At 46.6% G+C, this 21,836-nt stretch overlaps 1 protein-coding gene across 6 annotated transcripts in view; it reads left to right on the top strand.

The window, feature by feature from the left end:
- AMOT (angiomotin) overlaps nt 1-8,804 on the top strand; it is a 61,938-nt gene extending 53,134 nt beyond the window's left edge. For all 6 annotated transcript variants that reach the window (XM_075162457.1, XM_075162452.1, XM_075162456.1 and 3 more), the window contains 5 exons: nt 1,726-1,916; nt 4,189-4,311; nt 4,991-5,223; nt 6,090-6,314; nt 7,390-8,804. In XM_075162457.1, coding sequence (XP_075018558.1) covers nt 1,726-1,916; nt 4,189-4,311; nt 4,991-5,223; nt 6,090-6,314; nt 7,390-7,490 — 873 coding nt within the window. In that variant the 3' untranslated portion in view covers nt 7,491-8,804. The remainder of the gene's footprint in view (nt 1-1,725; nt 1,917-4,188; nt 4,312-4,990; nt 5,224-6,089; nt 6,315-7,389) is intronic.
- Nucleotides 8,805-21,836: the final 13,032 nt, after the last annotated feature.

Below are 21,836 nucleotides of genomic sequence, written 5' to 3'. Positions count from 1 at the left end.
AAAGAAGGGCAGTCGTTTTTTCCATCTTGTAAAATTAACAAATTTTTCTTTTGGGAGCTAGAATAATGGATTTGCTGGCCGTTGTATTGTTTTTACTTGATTTAATTCTTCCATTCCAACCAGAAAATTTACATAAGAGAGCAATAGGGGATCCATCACGTGACAAGATTCAGACATAGCCACATAGCTAGATGGTGTTCTGTCTTTGATTAACCTGGTTATATTTACTTTTAAATTATTTTAAAAATATTGTTCACAGTTTGAGATTTTATGTAAAATTCATTAACAACTGGCCTGAAAAGGGGCCCTTCAAAAAGCTTTAGCATTTAAAAAAAACAAACAAAACCAAAACAGCAAAACAAATTCTATAAATGCAGTTGATGGAAATGAATGGAAGCTTCACGCAGAGTATATTCTTACGATTGTAACATGAGTCTTTTTCAGTGAAAAGAATGAATGAGAAGTAGATTGTGCAGTGGTGTTATGAATTGGATGTGAAGTTTTAGTTTTATTTCAACCTATGTCAAACATAGATGAACTGTCAGGTTTGTAAATTTTACTGGAAATAAGATGCAGACTTTTGTTCTAAATTGCATTCAGTTTCAGGTTATGTTTATTCCCCAACTTCCACCTCTGCATAGGAACAGATATTTAAATCTTACTTGTATTTTTGTATTGGTTTTAGTAGGAGTTACAGTAATTCGATAAACTTTTCTGTGTTACCTTCTGAACCCCACAATTTTTGACATTAAGCCTGAGTCAACACAAAAAAATAGCTTTCTTCTCATGGCTACGAATTCTAAGATGAACACAAAATAGCTTGTCTGCCCAATTTCTTTTCTTTTAAACTATTTTTTTGTTATTTTTAAGTCAAATATCCTGCCAATCTCAGATGAGACTTCCGTATAAAACTGTGCATTTTATCTATTGAACTATTAGCTCAGCAAATTTCCACTCTTTCTTGTTTTGAAAGGGAACACTGCCTGTCTTCCAAATCTTGCTTTAGAACTGAATTTTTTTTAATCTCCAGCTACTTAATCCACAGGTATACACTGATCATCCTGATTTAATAACCAAATCCTTTAAAAATATTTTGGATGTATTTTTTTGAAAGGTGTGATAACTCTTGTATACTAGTTAATGTTTTGCTGGAACAGTGTTGAAAGTAAGTCTGTGTCACTTTGGGCATTATGGATGGGCTGTAGACATCAGACCTGAATAGTGTGATCTAGCTCTCGGACGCACATGTGGGGCTTTGCACATGGAAAAAGGCCTTAGGAGGAGTATTTTCCATCTCAGGTATTTGCTTGTTAGTATCGACCAGCTCTGGAATGGCACCAGGAAGCACTCTAACATGGGTGCTGTGGGTTAAGCTGTCGTTCTTGGGAGCAGTGCTTGATGTTTTATGACTTTTGAGCTGCAACATTTGGAAGACAGAAGGAGCCTTTCTTGCATTATATGAGCTTGTTTCCTGGTTTTGACAGAGTGAGGCTGAACTGCCCCTGCAGATGTTTCAGACTGAGCTCTAAAGGAGACCATTACCATCACCTAGTCTGCCCGACATGGTATAGGCCGCTTGCATTTCACTCTGGGGGGGTTCTTGCGTCAAGCCAGTGCTGCTCTGGACCAGCCTCTGTCCTTCAGACAAAAAGCATACAAACCAGCCCTGAGTCTTACAGATGCATCCTGAGACGACTTTTTTTTTTTTTCGGTTTTGGAAATCAGCGGCAGGGTACATCTCAGGCTGCCAACGTCTCGGAGTACAATGCCACGGCGCTTATGGAGCTCCTGCGCGAGAAGGAAGAAAGGATTCTTGCTCTGGAAGCTGACATGACCAAGTGGGAGCAGAAATACCTGGAGGAGAGTGTGATGAGACAGTTTGCTTTGGATGCAGCTGCAACTGTGGCTGCTCAGAGGTAAATGAGACTTTTCATAGTACAGGGGTTATTTTGTTTTTCCAGTTGAATGTCATATTTCCCACCAAGGAAAGTTGTCATACCACCCTCCCATGATACCTCTCCTTGTGGTCTGAACGGCCTCTCGGACCTCTGCGTGCAAGTGGAGCTTGGCTCCTTTTCCTGGGAGCTGTGCAATTGCCAGCAATTAGAAACATTTTTCCAGGGGAAGATTCCGCCACATGCAGGAGCCATTTTCCAGACTAGGTTTGTTCTGAGCCATTCCTAGAAGCTGTTGATTCAAAAATAGATGTACAAGGAGTGTTTTGGTTTTTTATTTTTTTAAACAGGAATCAGTCCTCGCTGAAGTCATGTGAGATGGGGTAAGCTTGGTGATTCACATCATTCACCCTGAATGGCTTACTTGTTCTCCAGAATGTTTTTGCAAATTACTTTGCGGTATTGTCCTCAGCATGGTTACTAACCAGAAACATCTACTAGGAAATTCTGCTTAAAACAGTCTGCTGTGTATGGAGAGCACTGCTTATGGGGTGGGAAGGGAACGGTGTCTGAAATTTGGTAAGAAGCTCACATTCCAAGACAACTGTACAGAAACACTATGGCTGTAAATAGGCCCAAGTGCTTCAGCTAGTTGGTAAACAAGAGCTGTGACTGGAGTGCAACTCTTTAGCGTTAGGTATTGCTTACATATAATTTCATTGCTCACTAGTTTCTGGTTCTTGACAGCAGATTTTATTTTAGATTGTTTCATGAACCAGATTAAAATAGGGATGTTATCGCAACTGGCTTCCTAGCTCATAAGATCATACTAGAATTACAGGGGTAAAGTTGCAGATCTGCTGTGTTAGCGTTTAAAGACTTATCTTATCTTGCTCCAGAAGCAGGCTGTTATTTTAGGGTATTGATGCTTCTTGTGCACTGTTTTCCGCCTCCCCAGAGATTCTCTAAAGGCTCTTGCTACTGCTTGTCCTTAAAGACCATGTTATATTTTCAGTGTGTGCTGATAAGTAGGGGTCTGGTCTATTGTTTATCATGGAATGACAGGGGATGTGTTAGGCCTGTTCAGGTTTTGTTAAATGAACAAGAATGCCTTCCAGTCAGGAAAGAGCCAACCTCTATTTTTCCATTTCCTTCTAGCTGCTTCTCCCCTAAAAGAGAGTATTCCATTAGCGTCAATACTTCTGCAAGTTTGTATGCAGTCGGCACCTATAGTATCTCCTTCAAAAAGATAGGCTGCGAGGGGTTCCACTAATTTCAGTCGCAACCTCATCTACACTGTGCACAAATTTCTTTCCCTTTTCTTTGCTAGTGGAAAATAGCATCCCTTAGGAGGCTGAGGTTGCAGGAAGGATGCTTTACAGCACAGGCAGGAATCTGGGTCAGGTTAAGTTTCTTTGATGAATGACCTTCTTATGCCCTTCACATTGGTGCTTTGCTCTTCCTGAGCTGAATTTTTGCAGAGTTAAAGGCACATTTACCAGACAGTTCTTAGACCTGCTGGGTCTGAGAGAACAGATTTCTTATTACAATGAATTGGAGCTCTTGGTAACGCCAAATTTTTTTGTGTGTTTGATTTTTTCTAGTTATGTTAATGCATAGCTATGTCAGTAACATGCTCTTAATGTTATGAGTCATACAGAGATACAGAGCGTAGCACAGTGATTTTGTTCTGACTGAACAGCAACAAGTAGAATGAAATACTTATTATGTTTTGGTTAGTGGACTGAACAACTGTCGCAGTGTTAACATCAGGCACTGTATGGAATCAGTCTAAAACTGTTTTCAGCCCACTCCCAAGTTTTTGGGACCAAGCTGCTTAGGATTGCTTAAGAAACTTCCATGCCTAGTTCCCTTTGATACCCAGATTCCCTGCATGATACACTTGGAAGGGGAAGGGAAAAAGCTTTATATCTGAAGCAAAGTTTGCTCTGTTTCAATTGAAGAAAAGTGCCGAGTGTTCTATACCATCCTTCCCCCACCCCATGTCCTTGGATTTGCCTCATCGATCAGTTTACAATAGTACGGTGAATCAGTTAGATTATAGACTGGCCTGGGATGGACAGTAGATTGACTATTGTTGTAATGACTTGCATATTTTTGTAATCCTTCTTCCATTAGGACAGGCAATTGGATTTTTGGAAGACGCTGAGCCAACCTAAACTCAAAAAAAGTGGATATTCTTGTTTGTTACTTTTGAGCAATAATTTTGTGCTGCTAGGAGGAAACCAGCAAACTTAGCTGGTCCTTCATCTGCTCTACTACTTATTCTCAGGGACACGACAGTGATCAGCCACTCGCCTAACCCTAGCTATGACACCTCGCTGGAAGCTCGCATTCAGAAGGAGGAGGAAGAGATCCTGCTTGCCAACAGGAGATGTCTCGACATGGAGGGAAGGTAAAATGCCGTTTGGTCCTATCTGGCTTCTTTAGGAGAGGGATTTTAAATTAATTGTCTGGGTAGACGCCTCAGAACCAGAAATTCTTGTGTCTTCACCAATAGCAATGATGTAGGATGCCAGACGCTTATTTGGCCAAGGAAGTATCTACATAGCAATCCAAAACCTGTCTTGATACTGAGGGCTAATGCAAAAAAGTCTGGTCTTAGTTTTTTTGCATCTAGCTTGTTCATCTTCTCTCTTCAGGGCATATTCATCAATCCCCAGGCTCCAGCCACCTCTTAACAGTCTCACAGAACTGTTTTCCCTGGGTTTAGGTCCAGTGCAGACTCCCCAGAGCGTGTTAATCCCCTTCTTTCTGTTGGTCTCATGTCCTCCTCGTAACTCTCAGCTTTGTCTCAAAGCCCCTTCCATGGCTGTTTAGAGCAGCTTCCAGTAGCCAAAGGTGGGTGGGTATCTCAGTGCCATTCTGTCATGCATATATACAGTAAGTCTCATGCATGATCTGCTCTGGTGGGCCAGTGAGCGGCCAGTATTCAGGGCAATAAGCTCACTGGCATCGTCTCTGCCTCCCCAAATGCCTAAGGGAGTCCTAGTCACAGCCATGGGGGCACTGAGGCCTCAGTCCAAGGAGACAGGAGTACAAGTACATTGTTCTTCTTTGTACTTCTCAAAAAGGATTAAGACTCTGCACGCTCAGATCATTGAGAAGGATGCCATGATCAAAGTCCTGCAGCAGCGATCCCGGAAGGAGCCTGGTAAGACAGACCAGCTCTCCTCGATGAGACCCGCCAAGTCGCTGATGTCCATTTCGAATGCTGGCTCGGGCTTGCTGTCCCACTCGTCAACGCTGAGCAGCACTCCCATCCTGGAGGAGAAGAGGGAGGACAAGAGCTGGAAAGGCAGCCTAGGTAATTTTTAAATAACAGTGGCAATTCAGATATGCAAGCCACTGCTTAAAGGGGAGGCAGGAGCAGCAGAAGGAAGAAGGTGTGTTGGACAGACAGATCAGCTGGCCTAGCGTGCAGTAAAGGTGACTGCAAGAAGATGGGACACATTTGGAACAACTGCTTGTTTTAATCACTTTTGGGAAATAGTGACTTCTGGTGTCCAGGCTCCCTCATTAAAATATATAAGCCTTTATTCCCAATTTGGTACCTGAGTTTAGGGATATTTGAGATACAGTTTTCAGAGTTCCCAAGCACTTGCTTTCGGCTGGGTTGTTACAGCTGTCTGAAGGTGTAAAGCCTCCTTGAATAGGAGCAGAGATACTAATCAGGATTGCTATCCTGTAGTGTTGTGCCTGCACTGACATGACTCCTGTCTGGAAGGGCTCAACACCATTATTCAGAGAAAATGAATTGTAACAATGCAAATCTTAGATGATTTTTTCTTTTTTTCTGGGGGGATGTTAGGCCCAAAGGCCCTCCCTATGAGACTAAAAGACCCTGAAATGTAAATGAGAATCTGTTGCAGCTGATTTCAGGGTGTGCAGATTTACCCTGCCATAGATGGGCCACTGCTTAGAGATGGGGAAGTAAGGTGTTAGTGCCCACTTGCGTATCTTTGCGTGCAGCAACATGAAGATACTGCTATTCTTCAGGTACTTCAGCACCCAGTGGTGAAAGGTGCGATAGAAAGGTAAATCAGTGCTGTCTGCTGAAGCATGGAGAGCTTTCCAGATCCTAGAGCAAGTACTACAGAGGGGTGCAGACTAACACCAGTTAGTTTTCTAACTAACTGGGATTGTGAAATTTCCTTCCCTCTTTCCACAAAGGTGTTCTGCTGGGAACAGAATATCGCTCCGAATCCATTCCCTCCACCCCCTCTCCTGTCCTTCCTTCCACACCGTTGCTGTCAGCCCACTCGAAAACAGGCAGCAGAGACTGCAGCACCCAGACTGACCGAGGGAACGAACAAAGCAAAGCTGCACCTTCCACTGCAGCTCCCACACCAGGACGACTCCCCAGTACCAACCTGGCCTACAGTGCAGACAAAACAGGTAACAAAGCTCAGCTGCTCTCCCAGAGGGGCCCCTGCCACTGGCTCGCCATCAGTTCCGCTCTGTGGGGCGGGCCCCGCTGTCCCTTTTTCCATTCAGGAAAACTGGGGTTAGTTTTTGTGAGGACAGATGGGTTTCAGAGGCAAGCTTGACAACGTTCTGAGGGGTCTCAAATGCTCTGAAGGAAAAAAAGCTTGAAGAGTGGTAGCATAAGCATGGACACACTGGGTAGAGAGGTATAGCGAGATTTAAGAATTGGAGGAGGTATATGCAAATCCCAGGATAGTCTCCGAGCTAGTGTCTACTCTGAAGTAAATTGCGAGTAGCATGCAACTACTGTAGTAGTTGTAGTACGCTGTAGTAGCATACTAAACAGCGTATGAAAATGGGCTGTAGAAACTGGCCGTTGCATTTTAGTGGGTATTCAAAGCAAAGTGGACTCAGATAAGGGGGAGGAAGAAGAAGGAAAGGTGACTATCATGATAAAGCTGTCTCATTATTGTACTGTCCCAGTCGCAGGACCGACTTCAGCGTTGGCACAAGTAGATCCAGTTGACAGTGACTGTCACAGAAGCTGAATTTGCTTCCCACAGAGCACCGAGCTGGCAAGGGCTGCTCATTTTCCAGCCCACTCTGCCAAATCAATGCAGATTACACAACCTTGCCTCTTCTACTTCCAGACACGTTACAATTGTGTAGTTCTTTATGGAAGAGTGAATTTGGCTGGTCTGCTGTGCATCTTGCCTGTGCTATGCTATTTAGTGGGTATCGAGGGAGACAGGGGAACAGGTTTTGTGGTGAAAGTCTACACTGACTACATTGGTTTAAATGCGGTCACTCCAGATTTATATGCCATTGTGTATCAGTGGGAGATACCCAGAGGGAATTTGATAAAATACCTTTATTTGTCTGGCTACATACATGAAGAATTGAATTTTTTTTAAATGAAATAAGGAGTTGTTAGCTGTCTTTGGCCAATGATAGAAGATGACTTTTAAAATGTTAACGTCGTTTTTCGAACCTCATTGAAGTTACAGCTTTGATTGTCTGTCTCTTGTTTTTCCTCATCATGTAGATGGGCCACTCTTCCACTCCAGCACTCTTGAAAGAAAAGCCCCTGTTCAGACCATGGGGCAGGACCTCCCAGACGGAGAGATGGTAGAATACCTCATCTGAAAGGCTGTACCAGGATCTGAGCTGGGATACAGTAGCAAAAATTTTTAAAAGACATTTTTTTGGGAAAAAGTTGTAGTACCTGAGTAATAAAAGAACACTCAGCTGTTTGCTCTTGTATATTATGTCTCAAAAGTATGGACAGGTTAATTTATAATTTGTTCTAAATTATAAAAAACCCGTAACACTTGTTCTTTGAAAGTTTCCCCCTTTATTTTTTAAATACTGGATCTGGTAACATCTGGAGAAAAAACAAGAACTTAGGTGCACTACCTTTGATATTTCATTTCAGTATTTTTAAAGTCTCTTAAACAGAAGTACCTACTCTCACAGCTGTTGGTTAAATGTCTAGCTTGAAGGCAGTAAGGTGAGCATAATGGCCTTGTAATCATCAGAACCAGGGACTTCGTTGTGAGCATCGCTTAATGGTTTTAGAATAGAGGTGTTCTGAGAAACTTTTATAAATTTGAGCTGTGAACAAGGGAGATTTCTCTTTACACGCAGTATAAGAACTCAGAATAGTATTTCACATTCATAAGCTGGAAAGATTTCCATTTTCAGTGTGGTAACATTCTTTTTTTTTACTTCTCAAATTGTGTTATTTCTTTATTAAAAAAAATGACTCCGGTGATTAATGTCGCATTTCACATTTTTAGTTTCATTGAAAGATTTGCCACACTTTGACACTTAAGTATACTTTTTCAATAATTTGTACAGTGGATAGTAAATAATATATTGCATTCATGTTTTACGTAAATTAAAAAAGGAGCGTTTACAGACTCAGTGATGATCTGTTAGGTCAGATTTCTGCCATTGTAATTCCATTGGCTTTAGTGGAACTACTCCAAATTTACCATAGTGCAAGTGGCAAGCCCTGTTGCTTTTCAGTGTTAGCAACTTAATCTACTGCACCTGTGGAGATCTTTCTCTGTAGCAGATTTTTCTATATTTCAAATGCCCTTCTACTTTCTATGTCCCTCCTTCTCGGAGGTACTAGGTTCTTTTTCATATAGCAAAGCCTCAGAGATAGAACTTTAAAGAGAAGCTCTGTGTAAAGTATCAGATGGCAAATTCTTTCCTTCCAAAATATTTTTTTTCTTCATCTAACTGGAGAGAGCAGCTTAAAGAAAGTCCCAGAGGCATTACAGAAGAAAGTTACACATTTAAGTCATCAGGTTCACTTTCAGATTTTTGGGAACTAGCACAGATGCAGCAATGCTTTGGTTGCAGATGCTATAAGGACATATTAAGACCAATAGAAGTAAATGAGTATTTTTTGTTACTGTCTTTGCATTTATTAAAACACTTAAATATTAATTTCTGTTAAAAACTACTTTTTTTTACTTGAGTGTTAAAATATGTAATTAGCCAGTGGTCACGTGTTGGGAACCTGGCTAGCCTCAGCTTTTTGTGCAGCATTAGAGTAGCCAGATTTTCATTTCAGATCATTTCACCCCAGAAATAAGGAAAATCGGCAATTAATCATCGAACAATTAGTGAATGTCCTCAATTCCTACTTAGTTGACACTACTGATATGGTGTCCAATTGAAATGGCCTTACCAGATCAACAGATATTACATGAATTTCACAGTGGAGGGTTGGGAGGTGAAAGGAGGTGCCTTCTGTCTGCTGCACGGGTGACTTAGCAGTGCCTAAAGATCAGCTGTGAGTTGGATTCTGTTCATCTTCTAGTGATAACCACGTAAAAAACAAGGAAATCACTTCCCATCATTTCTAGCAGATTTGCTACTTGTTAGTGTTCTTCAAGCTATATTCCTAGACCCGCAGAAGTTAGAGATGGCAAAATGCATGTGGTAAGATATGAACTAAGTCTAAATAGCCTGGCTTTACCAGTGACTGCTCTAACAGGCAGCGCAAACTCCCTTCCATCACCGCTACTTAGGACACTTCAGAGCTGCACTTGAAGGCTTTGACTGTCTCTGCCATATGGGACAACGTCTTTCTGGACAGTGCGGTAGACCTTCCCTAAGTGTATTCTAATAATCTATCTGAATTAATTCTCCACCCTTTTATAGACAAACTGTTCACAGCCTCTTCGTTCTCATCCCTGAGAATGTCTTACATTTATTTCTCTTGGCTTAATTCCATCCCATTCTATGATGTAATGCCCACTCTGGATGATTAGAAGTGATTTCTCTTCCTCCTCCACAGTTGTTGGAAATGCAGGAGAAGCTTTTCTCATTAGCTCAAGGTGTCCATGTTTCTGCCATTTCAGCATAATTTTCTTTATTGTATTTTGTGGTTTGGGCTTAGAATGAACAGTAAGGGAGATCAAATGCCATTGAGTGTCTGTGTGAGAGGGGGAGAGATGTTTGAGTGCTTTTCTGTTCTTTTAAAGTTAGGAAAAATTGTATTCCATCTTTACAAGTACTTCTCAGCAGTAGGAAAGAAGTTTTGCAACTGTAGGGTTCTAGATTAACAGTTCCAACTGTTTAATTTTAAAACATCTAGGAAAATTTGCATCCTTTACAGATAAAATCTGTTTTGGAAAACTGATTTTCCCCAATCGATATTAGCTGTTCAGCTGGACTAGGTAAAAATAATTTGTTTATCCTCCTTGCAGCTCATTGTTTTCAAACTGAATGCCTGTGTAATCTATTTTTACAAAGAAAAAAGGACATAATAGCTTTCTGTGAATAAAATACAGATTATGGACAGCAACTGTCTCCTCCAGAAATGGAAGCCAGGCAGTCTCTGACAGTCCAAGCCATCAGAATTGCAGGAACCTTAGCAGTTCTATGCCAGTGGAATTAAATTTGGAAGAAGATGGTGCAGTTTTACATTGTTTAGGTCAGGTTCTTTGCCCTATTTTTAGTTTTGATTTCTTCCAAAAGCAAAACCCCCCAAACTTTTGACATAGAAGTTTGAGGTCATCTTCCTGTGCTGACAAACTAGGAGCCATCAGGAATGTATTCTTTCCCTCGAGCTTCCTCAGAGCCATCCTGATGTGAATGTAAAAGAGCTGCTTGCTTTGAGGAAGATATGTACTATAGTCTTCAGTCTCTCTGTACAGATTTTTATTTTGTTTTTAAACAGAAACTGCTTTAAGGAGACAAACTGCACACCTAGTTCCTTTTCCTTCTGTAGAGCTTATTTCTAGTAGCAAGTGATTTTTAACACAATGATTGCAATGACCTTCTTTGCAAACCAAAATTTTAGACTAAGAGTTTTTCTTAAACTCGGGTATTAGAAGCAGAATTGTAGCTTTTATAAAGAAAGCCACATATTCTTCTTTGTAGAGCAAAACAAGAAAATCAAGTTTAGTTATTTTTCCTCTTTCTTTTCACTGCTTGCAGAATGGCCAAACTCACAAGTCCTTCCCTTGGGCAGTTCCTTTGGGATTTGACGGTTCAGGGAACTGCCTGAGATCTAGAGGCTTTTGTACCCATCTGGCCCGATGTCGTTAACTTCACATAGCTCCTACCTGGCAACTCTTGTGGGGTCTAGAGCAGCAATTTTCGGTCTGTGGTCTAAGGACTTGTGGGGATCTGTGAGTTGCTCCTCAGGAGTCTGCAAAGGGTGGCTGAGGTCAGCAAGTACTGTCAGGGGGCTGAAATTCTTCATGTGTGGTCTCTGCCTCTGGTGGCAAGTTTGTAGAGTGAGAGGCTGAAAATGGCATTAGCTTTGCTTCGTTTTTGAGGCCGCCTGAGTGAGGGGACTTGCAGAGTTTTAGGCTAGAACCATTTCCAAGGACACCTCCTGCTCCAGGAGCCCACACCGATGACCAGCAGCGTGTGAGACGTGTAACAACCGCGTCCCGTGAGCCATGACACCCGTACAGTGAATCCCGACAACCATGGCCAGCCGATGTGCTTTTTTCATTGCTTATAAAACAGTGGGGATACAAACTCGGTGCAGTCAGGGCAAGCAAAACCCCGGGGGTGATTTGGCTTTCTCTCCGTCCCCACCAGGACTGGCACAGGTTAGCCTGGGATTCACTGTGCTGCTTCACGCCGCGGCCGATGGTTTTGCTCCGTGGCAGGGGTGGGGGGTGGGGGGCTGTGGGGAGGGGGGTCTCTTTTCATGTATTTGTATAGGAACTCTTTTTTAAAAGCTAGCATTTTTATGTCTAGAAAGTTAAAAGACATTGTAAAATGTAATTGTACTGTATTTATGAAGAAAATACATTTCTTTTCAAAAAGATCTTATTCTAAGTTGGTTTTAGAGTCTGACTTCCAACATCATCATCTCTTAGGCTTTCAGAAGCATTGAAACCCATCTGTTTGCACTATACCGTTGGGGCTGTGCTAAACTATGGAGATTTAAGAAAAAGGCGACCACCTGCCCTCCTAACTCGAGCAGAACCTGTGTTGCTCCGAGTTCTGCAGTATTTGAAGGCTTGATTTCATTCAGCTTGGGCTCTGCTCAGGATCAGAAGTGGAGATGCTGAAATAACTGGAGAACAGTCTGGAGCAATGGAGCTTCCAAGCCTTGCCTCCGGGGAGAGCTGGGAACTAGCTGGCCTTTTGCTTTGGCTGCGGAGCAGGGTTCATCCCCGAGAGGGGGTCGCTCAGGACCCCTGTCTGTCATTTAGGTCTCTTCCATTTGTAGAGGAGGAGCTCTGGGGGGCAAATGGCTTCAACCCAGTTTCCCTTTCAGCAGGATTGTGGTCTAAACGGTGAGAAATGAGTGACCGGTTAGCTACTTCTCTTTAGGATCCAAAATATCGAAGCATGAATTAAAATACTAAAAGTTTGCCATTTCACAGCCTTAGAAAATGTGTCCAGAGAATGATTTTTCTTATATAAATCTATGTTGAAGTGAATCGTCATGTGGGTTATTTTTTCCTCTTTATTTAAACCATCAAGTTTATTTTGTAATTTGTGACTGAGCTGTTTTGTAATTCAGCTGTTGAAACAGCCCTAAAGTCTTTGAAGATTATGGCAGCTTTAATTCTAGGAAAGAAAACAAAAGAGTAAGTGTAAATACGCACTAAGAGATCTTGTAAATGTCTGTCGTTATGTTTGTAGTTAGCTATAAAAATATTTTGTGTGTTTTTAAAGAATGGATCCTGTGTTTTCAATTTTTTTCCACTGATTTGCTTGTTTTGCAGTCAATTTTCTTAGTGTGAAAACCGTATTGATTATAAAACAAAAGCAATCTTCACCTTATCTAGTCCTTGCTGCTGCTTGGCCTCTGTCTTTAAGTTTTCAACTCCTAATTGGAGATTTTGCAGGATAAAATAATTGTTCATTCCAGTCTTTTCCCTTAAGCATCACTTTTTTATTTTTTCCTCTGACTGGTTCTGCAGCTGCACACAACACTGCACGCTTTCACACCTTTTTAATAATCAGATTAACAACCGTAACTTTGAGCTGCGGTGACAGTGCCGGTCATCTCTCCTTCGACAGCTGGACCATTTTTCAGATACCTAAGGGTAACAGCACGTGAGTAACCTGCAGTCATGTGAGTATTTTCTACATCACCGTCTCCAATAGACCAATGTGCTTTTTGTCCATGTATTTTTGGTGTGTTTTGTTGCCTCCATTTTATCTTTCCTTTCTCGTCATGCTGTCGGGGGGAAGGAGCAGGGATTACGGGGAAGCTGGTTGAAAGTGGTCAGCCTTGATGCGTTTTCACCGGTGACTTTTGAAACTGATCTTAACCTAGTTGTAGCCTCCCCTGGTTGCCAGTGCTGTAATAAATACCAGCTTGACAAATCCGGGGGCCGGTGGTCAGTTTAGCACATACATCCCCTACGCTTTCAGGCCTTTTGATGTTGTTTCTATAAATCTCTCTGGCATGCCAGAGTAGAAACAAGAAGACCAAAAAAAAACCCAGCCAGACAAAAAAAAAAACCACAAACCAGCTACAGAAGCTTGCTAATAGCTGGCTTATTTAACAAAACAACTGTGGCCCATCTGCAGACTGGTGTGAGCGGAGTGTTTGGACATTTCACAACGCCCCTGGTAGCACGACGGGCCGGTCAGCACGGCTACAGCCGGCCGGGAGAGGAGGCTGGAGCGGAACGCCCACTGAAGACAGCCTGCGAAGATCCGACCGCGGCTCCGTGGGGAGCAGTGAGCAGCCACGCAGGGATAATTTGGGTTTTCATGTCCCCTTATCTTTCCTGAAAGTGTGCTGACCAGCCCGCTGGGACATAACCATCTACCAGAGGCTGTCCTGTGCCTTCCAGGTGGCTGGACACGGCGCCAGCCCCCCCTGCGCTGGATGCATCTGTCGGACACGTGCGTGGTAAAGACATCGCCTCCAATCCCATCTCCTGCTACTTGGCGTGCCAAGATCTGGGGCTTAAAAGGGGAGAAAAAGATTAAAAGGTTGGTTGTTTTGGTGGTTTTTTTTCCCCTCTCAATTGGCTCAGCCTTTAAATGAAAAGACCCCTTTGCTCCAAAGCCTTGCTAAGCGCAACTTAGGTAGCGGCAGTTGTTTCCCCGACAGTCCCGGGGCGCAGGAAGGCGGGCAGAAGCTGACACAGCACCTTGTGAATACAGCACGGTCCCAAGTGTTGCACTGCCGGATGCGTTATTTTATTTATTGTAAAGCATTGCCTATCATTGCTTTTAAATATCTCTGAAGAAAAGCAAAACTCCATAATAATGCAGGACCTTTCGAGAGACAGCTCTCTGCCTCCCCTTCCTGCCCCCCAAGACAAACAGAATTTCAGCATTTTATATATTCTGGAACATTTCTCTGAATTTTGTAAGAAAGAGTAATATAAAATGGCAGCAAAAGACTGGCCTCGTAAAGGTGCCTTTAAAGTGGTATTTAGATATAGTGACATGTTTGAATGAGATAATCTTCACTTTGTATTTCGGAGGTAAACTTTAGAGGAAAATTTTCATTGATCCCTTGCCAAGAGGAGTACTAACCCTTTAAATATAAGGCCTTTATATATATATACGCAGACACACACACACACATATAAATACGTACAATATATGAAAGCTGGTAATTTTGAGAACCTCATTGTACAAGATGAAATTTTCTTTTCATCCCTAGTCATTTTTTAAACAGAAATGGTGAGGTTTGGAACTTCATTATTTCTCTACCCTTCTGTTTTCGGTTGCTACATTTTAGAACTAAAAAATAATACGAAAGAAACCCTCCCCGCTGCAGCACTTCAGTTCTTTATTTTGGTATTTTGGGGGTGTTTTGGTTGCTTTTCTGTCGCTGAAGGGCCGAAGCACAAGAGGACAGGACGGGGATTTGCCTCCTGCCGAGGGGGCACGTGGAGACAGGGCTACCATGGCTATTCATGCGCTGAGCACGACCTGGGCCTCGTCCTTGCTGAGCCGCCGTGCCCAGAGCAGGGCACTTAGCAGCACACAGCCTTTTTCCTCATTAGGTTTCAGTGTTAACAGGGCTCACCTAGGCTGCTTTTTTTCTCTGCTTCAGCAGCATCACTGCAAGCACCCAACGCAGACCCTGGGGCTGAACTACTTCCATTTGTTTCTTGGTTTGAAAGGCATCGCATTCAGATCACGAGAGCTAGCATCGATTTTTATTAAATTACCGTTTTCGGAGGTCGGCAGGAAGAAGCCACGCGCTGGGGTTGCCCGGGGCTGAGTCAGAGCCCTGCCAGCCGGCAATGATGCTACGCGGCAGCAACCCCGAAGGGACCTAGCCTTTTTTTCACCTCCAAACACTGCCGGCTTTTTTCTTCCCTTTGTTTGAAAAGGTTTGGATTTTCTGTGACCACCCCACAGGGAGAGGCTCTTCCCAGTCTGGGGAGAGGAAGGCTCCCAGCCTGACTCCCAGCAGCTCCTCAGCTGCATTTCTGCAGCCAGCCCCAGCCCAGCCCCCAGCCCCAGCGCTGTCGGCAGCAGAAGGAAGAAGAAACCACAAGCATTTTCTTCCCGGAGCCAACCGGCGTCAGAGGGGCAACCTCTGGCGAGGGCTGTGCGACCGCCGCGACTGGCATCCTGCGGGAATGCATCCCTTCAGCCCGTCCTGCTCTGGGAAAACCCATGGAAACGTGGTAGGTCAGTTGATGGGTTTTTTCCAGATAAACTTTCATCTTCATTCAACTCATTCCCATCCCTTTGCCTTCCCCGCACAACGCTGAGAGCGGTCCGGGCCCTTTCATCACCCTCAAGAGCTTTCCTAGAGGGAAATATTTACCCTTTCAATTCAGCTCTGTGATTAAATCCCGAGTCGATGGAAAGGCCCCGGTGCTGAGCAAGCGCGAGGGAGCTGGTGTTCGAGCATCTCTGCTGCTTTCCAACCTGCAGCCACGCATTCGGGGGCCGGTGGAGGCTGCCGGGTCTCCTTCGGGGGGGCTAATGAGGCAACGAAACAAAGACTTCCCATCAGAAGTCATTTACGGAGTGCAGGATTATGATTTGCACAAGCTTTGGTTTTTTAAATGCTGAAGAGTTCCAGGAATGTCACTTCTTGGGGGGAGAAAAAGCAGTTTCTGCCCCGCCGCACGTCCGGTCTCCCCAGCCAGGCAAGCCCCGCGCCGGGCCAGCCGAGAGGGCACCGGAGGCTTAGGAAAAGAGAAAACAGAAGGATTGGGAATTGCTTAATTAGAAACAGTTTTCTCCTTTAATGTTCTGCAATTACTTTGAGGTCAGTAGAATTATTAGTATTATTAATCACTGAATTTCCAGAGAACTAAAGTTAATAGTACCGTAATTGGGGCATACCCTACAGCAGTAATTGCTAAGTGCCAGCAGGCAGCTAATTAAGTCTTCCAGCCCTTCTCTCTAGGCAGATCTTGTTTCTCCGAAGTCTGCATCACGGATAACTCGGCTGCAGAGGGTTAAAAGTTGGGGTAAGCGCACCGGCAGCCGCGGATCGGCGAGGCTGAGGCTTTCAAGGTCTCTGCCCGCGTTTCCAACCCTGCCCATCGCATCTCAGCCCACCTGCCTTCGGGTGGCTTCGGCGTGCGTCCCGAGGCGGGCGAGGAAAGGTGCTTTCTGCGTGAGGTCCTCCAGCTGGAGCCGGGCCAAGGTGCTGATGATTTGGTCCTGAACAGGCTGAGAGAAAACCTTTCTGTCCAGGTTTGTTGCTTCGTGAGGTCGGTATCGCTCTACCTGCAGGGAGTGGAAGGGGGTTTAGATAGGAAAGTATTGCCACGCTCCAGCAAGGAAGGTTAAAGGCACCTTTCAGCGATAAGGAGTGAAGCGTGGGGGGTTGCAGGATGCCGAAGTAAGGGATTTCCCAGTCCTTCATTTGAAGAGGGAGTTCCTTCTGGGTTTGATAACCCTCAGCAGCAGAGGAGAGCCTCAGCTTCAGCCTCCTGCGAACGTACCGTACCACCTCCCGCCGCAGGTGCCGCAGCCCAGCCCACCATGCCGCTGGGATGGATGATCTCCTGGGGTGCTTCAGAGCCACGAACCAAAAGAAAAGACAAAGAAGAATGGAAGGAAACGGGTATATTCGCTAGTCCTGCTCTCTGACTCTGGCAACACGGCGAGCGCAGGGTTCGGATGGAGGCTGAGCCTGCGGCTGCAGGACACGGAAGGCTGGCGGCAGCAGGAGCTCAGGAAGACACACCACCGTTTCAACCTCCTCCAGAGCAGCTTGTCTAACTCTGGTCTACTCAATCACACGTGAGACACCCTCTTCCGCCTACAGCCTGCTTTGCAGACCCCCAAACACTTCAACCCCTTGCACTGGGCCTGTCCCCAAGCCCCCACCCCTCCTGCTGTGACCCCAAGCCCCAGGCTGGCTCCGGGGGCAGTTTATAAACCCGCGGTGCCGCCTTCTCGCCAGCTGCGGGGACTCGGCCCTTCCCGCAGGTCCATCCCCTCGCTGCCCTGGCAGGTGGGACCCTCTCCCCGTTGAGGCCCCAGCCCCAAGCCCTTGCTGCCCCAGCAGCTTTCGCCCTGCCCTGGGCTCTCCCCGGGTGCCGCAGGGTCTTGCTGGCTGTGGCAAACAGCATCTGCCTTCGCTCCGTGGTAGAAACTTCTACTCGTCCATGCCAGAGCGTTTCCAGAAATTTGAGAACACGTGAAAATGGTTACATCCTAACTCTAGGAGGAAATAACAATTGCAACGTAATTGCATTAGTGCCAACTGCAAATTAGCCGGGAGTGGAAAATGAGGAGGTTAAAGCTGACTAAGTAAACAATACAAATTAAAGATGCAACAGCCGGCATAGCCATGCGTTACAAATAAAACTTAGGTTTAACCTGAAGAGTCAAAACAGTTTGAGGTCACTTGTGCAGACGCGGGGGCTCGCGCCTGCTCTGCCCCACGTCCAGCCCAGGTGAATGCTGCTGAGGGACGCCCCGCGGTTACAAACCTGAAATCCACATTTCGCCCATCCCACAGCCTATGAAGATAACGAAACCTACATTTCTGTTTTACTTCAAATGCCCGGTGTAGCGAGGATAAGCAGCCGGGCCACCTCCGCTCCTGCGCGGCCGTTTGCTGGTTCAACCCTCAAATGCTGCTGCCGAGTCTTCAAAAAAGGCACCTCGGGCCTGGATGGAAAAAAAGCGCTTTATGGAGGAGCTGAGCAAATCAGGCTTGAACCGACCGCGCTTCACGTGTAGGGAAAGGCTTCAATGCCAACGCATCTATTTATTCTTTATAATTATAACGCGGGGGTTCAGGGCGCGGGGGCCGCACGCTGCCTGAGCGAGGCAGTGCCAACAAGATGGTGCTCTGCCGTGCAACGGCACACAGCGCTGCTCAGCCCATCGCCCATCGCCGGGCAGGTCCGTCGATGGCCGTTAGCCAGCTTTCAGCCATCGGACCAGCGAAAAGGCACATTTTCCAGTGTCCAACCCTGCAGGGACACCAGACCCAGCCAGGACAGGTCACCCCGAGGGTCCCCCGCGGCCGCGGTGCTGCCGGAGGCATCGCTGGAGAGGCCCGGCTGTGCCTTCCTCGCTTGTTTTTTTTTTAATGTGAAGGAAGGGAGAAATGAAACCATATGTTTGGGAAGGTCGGGGACGGATTCCAGGAAAGTTTTGTTCTGGGTTAACGTTAAACATTTCACTGGCGCTTTGTCTCTGTGTGCGTGTGTGTGCGTGCGCGTTGTTGGTCTTTGTTGTAAGCGGGCCGTGGTAGTTATCCCACAGCGCCGAGAGTAAATAAACCCCCCACAAAGCGCTTGAGCAGCTTTCATGGCTAAATTCATCCTCCCATCTTTTCTTTTTCCCTTTGCATAGGGGCCATTGGGGAAAGGAAGCAACGTCTATCTTTGAGGCGCAGAACTGTGCAGAAATTGTCTTCAGTTTTTTAATTACGGTGGGTTTTAAGCCCAATCCCAAATTTCACTGGAGAGCTTAAGTTCCTCTTGTAAAATTTCCTAAAGCCCCTGAGGCAGGACCCCTCCAGGAGCGGAGATTTCCTGGGAAAGGTGCCTTGTGTTTTGGCTGGGCTGCAGCTCCCGGGGTCGGCGTGTCGGAAGCAGCCCGGGCGGGAGGGGGCGGTGGGCCGGGGGGGACCTGCCCAGCACGTTTTGCAAAAAAAAAAAAATCCCTTCTCGGTTCCTCTCCTGATTTCCACAGAAAAGCATCTTTTAGAAGGAAATCCCCAGCCTGGTGAGAGATGAGGTAAAAAGTGGCTACGCTTCCCTAACAAGGGGCTTCTGGCTAATTCAGAGCATCGTTACCAGGGGCCGTCGGATCTCCTGTTATTATTTATCTCGTACCTAGGTATTCCTCTGGCTTCACATTATTCCTGCTCCTCCTCTGAGCCTCCCTGCTTCTTTCCTCCAGCTTTGCTGTACTTCTAAAAAATGCCAAAGTTTCCAGTTTTTCAGGTTTCCATTTTGGGTTTCCTCTGCAAGCCACGGGCTCCTCTCCCGCCCCCCGCTTTCTGCCGGCACCTCCGCTTCGCCCACCCTGGGACGGGTCCCCACATCCCTTCGGACAGAGGCGGCAGCGACACGAACCTCATCTTGTCCTGCAGCTACTTGTGCTTCGCTGGGTAAGCACCTTCGACACAGGCTCTTCGCTGCTCCGGGGCAGAGCGCCGGCGTTTGGGATTTTGGAAAGCGGCTTTTATTCCAGAGTAGCAACCAAAACACCAAAGTTTGTCACAGAACCACAGAAGGGTTTGGGTTGGAAGGGACCTTTCAAGGCCATCCAGTCCAACCCCCCTGCCATGGGCAGGGACATCTCCAACCAGAGCAGGTTGCTCAGAGCCCCGTCCAACCTGACCTGGAATGTTCCAGAGATGGGGCATCTACCACCTCTCTGGGCAACCTGTGCCAGGGTTTCACCACCCTCAGTGTAAAAAATTTCTTCCTTATACCTAGTCTAAATCTCCCCTCTTTTAGTTTAAAACCATTCCCCCTTGTCCTGTCGCAACAGGCCCTGCTAAAAAGTCTGTCCCCATCTTTCTTATAAGCCCCTTTAAGTGCCGAAAGGCTGCAATAAGGTCTCCCTGGAGCCTCCTCTTCTCCAGGCTGAACAACCCCAGCTCTCCCAGCCTGTCCCCACAGCAGAGACGTTCCAGCCCCCATTCAGCGGCAGCATTTGGGCTTGCAAGGGCACTTCCACCCGCAGCTCAGCGCAACTGCTCGCTACCTGCAGCAAGAAACGCAAAGGAACCAACTGCTGACTTTCCTAGAATCTCGTGCTTTAAAAAAAAAAGTACTTCATGCTTCATAAACGTGCTGAATGAGAGGCACGTCTCGTTTATCACCTAAATAGTGCTATCAGTGTCCGCTCTGTGCTGCGGGCTGGATTCTGGCGCTGGTGATGGACAGTGCTCTCAGCGCAGGTGATAAACAGATTGATAAGAAAATGCAGCCCGGGGGGCTGGAGGTGCGACAAGGCAGCTGTGGTTTCAAAACCTTGCTGGGACCCTTATTAAATTCACTTGTGCTTCTGAAAACAATTGGTGCCTTGTTGGGTTACACGTAGCTGCAAAATACTGGTCTGAAGAAGGCATGAAACGTGTCGCTGTCCCAGGAGAGCAGCTTGGGGCTCGATCGGAAGATCAAGAAGCAGGGAAATCTAAAATGCAATTAACTTCCAAAAAATAAAATCAAAACAAGCCCCCACCCTTCTCTCACTGAGCCCATCAAAACCTGAGAACGGGCGGCAAGCAGACTGCAGCAGGCCGGGTGCAAGTTTGCCCCGGTGTCGCAAAAGAAACTTTACAAGTGATGCAATACTGAAACGATGCATTTTTGGGGGTTGCATCTTTGCAACCTTCTCTTTTTTGGACCATCTTTGCACTTTGCCATCTCACGAAGCAGAGCCCACAAGCCACCCGTTAAGCTACACCGGCTGTCCTCCGCTCGGGAACAAGCGCAAAAGCATCCCCGCTGCAGGGCACACGGGCTGCGGCCGCCTCGCCCGGTTTGTCTCTTCTGCCAAATCCAGCCGGATTCGGTCCTTTCTTTCCCCGCCTGACCTGGCACGGCCTGAAGTCAGCGCCTTCGCTGCCGCCGCAGCCTCCTCGCCCCATCCCAGCCGCCGCGGTGCCGTGGGGCTGGAAGCACCGGCTGCGGGCGGTTTCAGGGGGCACCACGGCCACCTCCAGCCTTGGGGGGAGCCAGCCCGTCTCACCCTGCTGGGTGCTGCCCGGCTCGGGCTGCGTTTGTGGGGTTGAGGCCACTCATTTCTCAAAAACCTCTAGATGGCAATCGCTTGCAGCTCTGCCGAGCCTCTTCCCAGGCTGCCGACACGGAGCTGGCTGGGAAAACTCTGGCTCGTAGAGGCGCTGGCTTTATTGCCAGCGACCCTTGCTGTCGCGTCCTGCCTGGGAAGGACAATGCTTTGAGCTGGATATCATTTCTCAGCATCCTTTTTGTGTTGCTGCCTGCTAGTTCGTCGTGCGGGGGGAGGGTACGGCACCTCCCCGCTGCTGCAGCCCCTCTCCCGGGGACCCGGCTCTCGGCGCTGTGTTTTGGCAGCAAGAAGCAGGAGGGCAAGCTGGAGAGGACATCTGTGTCCTGCAGGGGCCCAACATACCTGGAGAAAAATAATAATTAAATCACCCATTTTATTCCTAGCTGGCTAGAAAAGGCTTTTCCCATTGCAACTGAACTTAAAAGTGTCTTTTTCAGCGCAGAGGCAAGGGAAGCCTTGCAGGCTGTCTCGCTGCGGTGGGTGCCGGGGTGGGCTGAGCTCAGGGCACCCCAGATTTGTGGTGCCGCTCGCCGGGTGCCCCGTGCGGAGCTGTGGTGGGCAGGGGCCGGCTGGGTCCTGCTGCGGATGGGTGAGACTGGAGCAGCTTCAAGCCAGGCAACAGCAAATATTGGCCTCCCTGGGGGCTGGGCAGAGCATTAATCACGGCGCAACATCGTCAAGAGCAACGACACGACCAGAGCGCTGCCGCGCGCGGCACCGCCGCCGTCCCTGGCAGTCCCTGGCGATGGGCGCAGTAAATTGCATTTGTTGTGTTAAGAAAGGAGAGCGCTTCCAGCCCAGGGACCGCTCGCAGCAGCTGCC

Source organism: Calonectris borealis, chromosome 13 (genome assembly GCF_964195595.1).
Source record: "Calonectris borealis chromosome 13, bCalBor7.hap1.2, whole genome shotgun sequence".
In the NCBI taxonomy this organism is placed as follows: Eukaryota; Metazoa; Chordata; class Aves; order Procellariiformes; family Procellariidae; genus Calonectris; species Calonectris borealis.
This window is presented reverse-complemented; position numbering and strand designations above follow the sequence as displayed.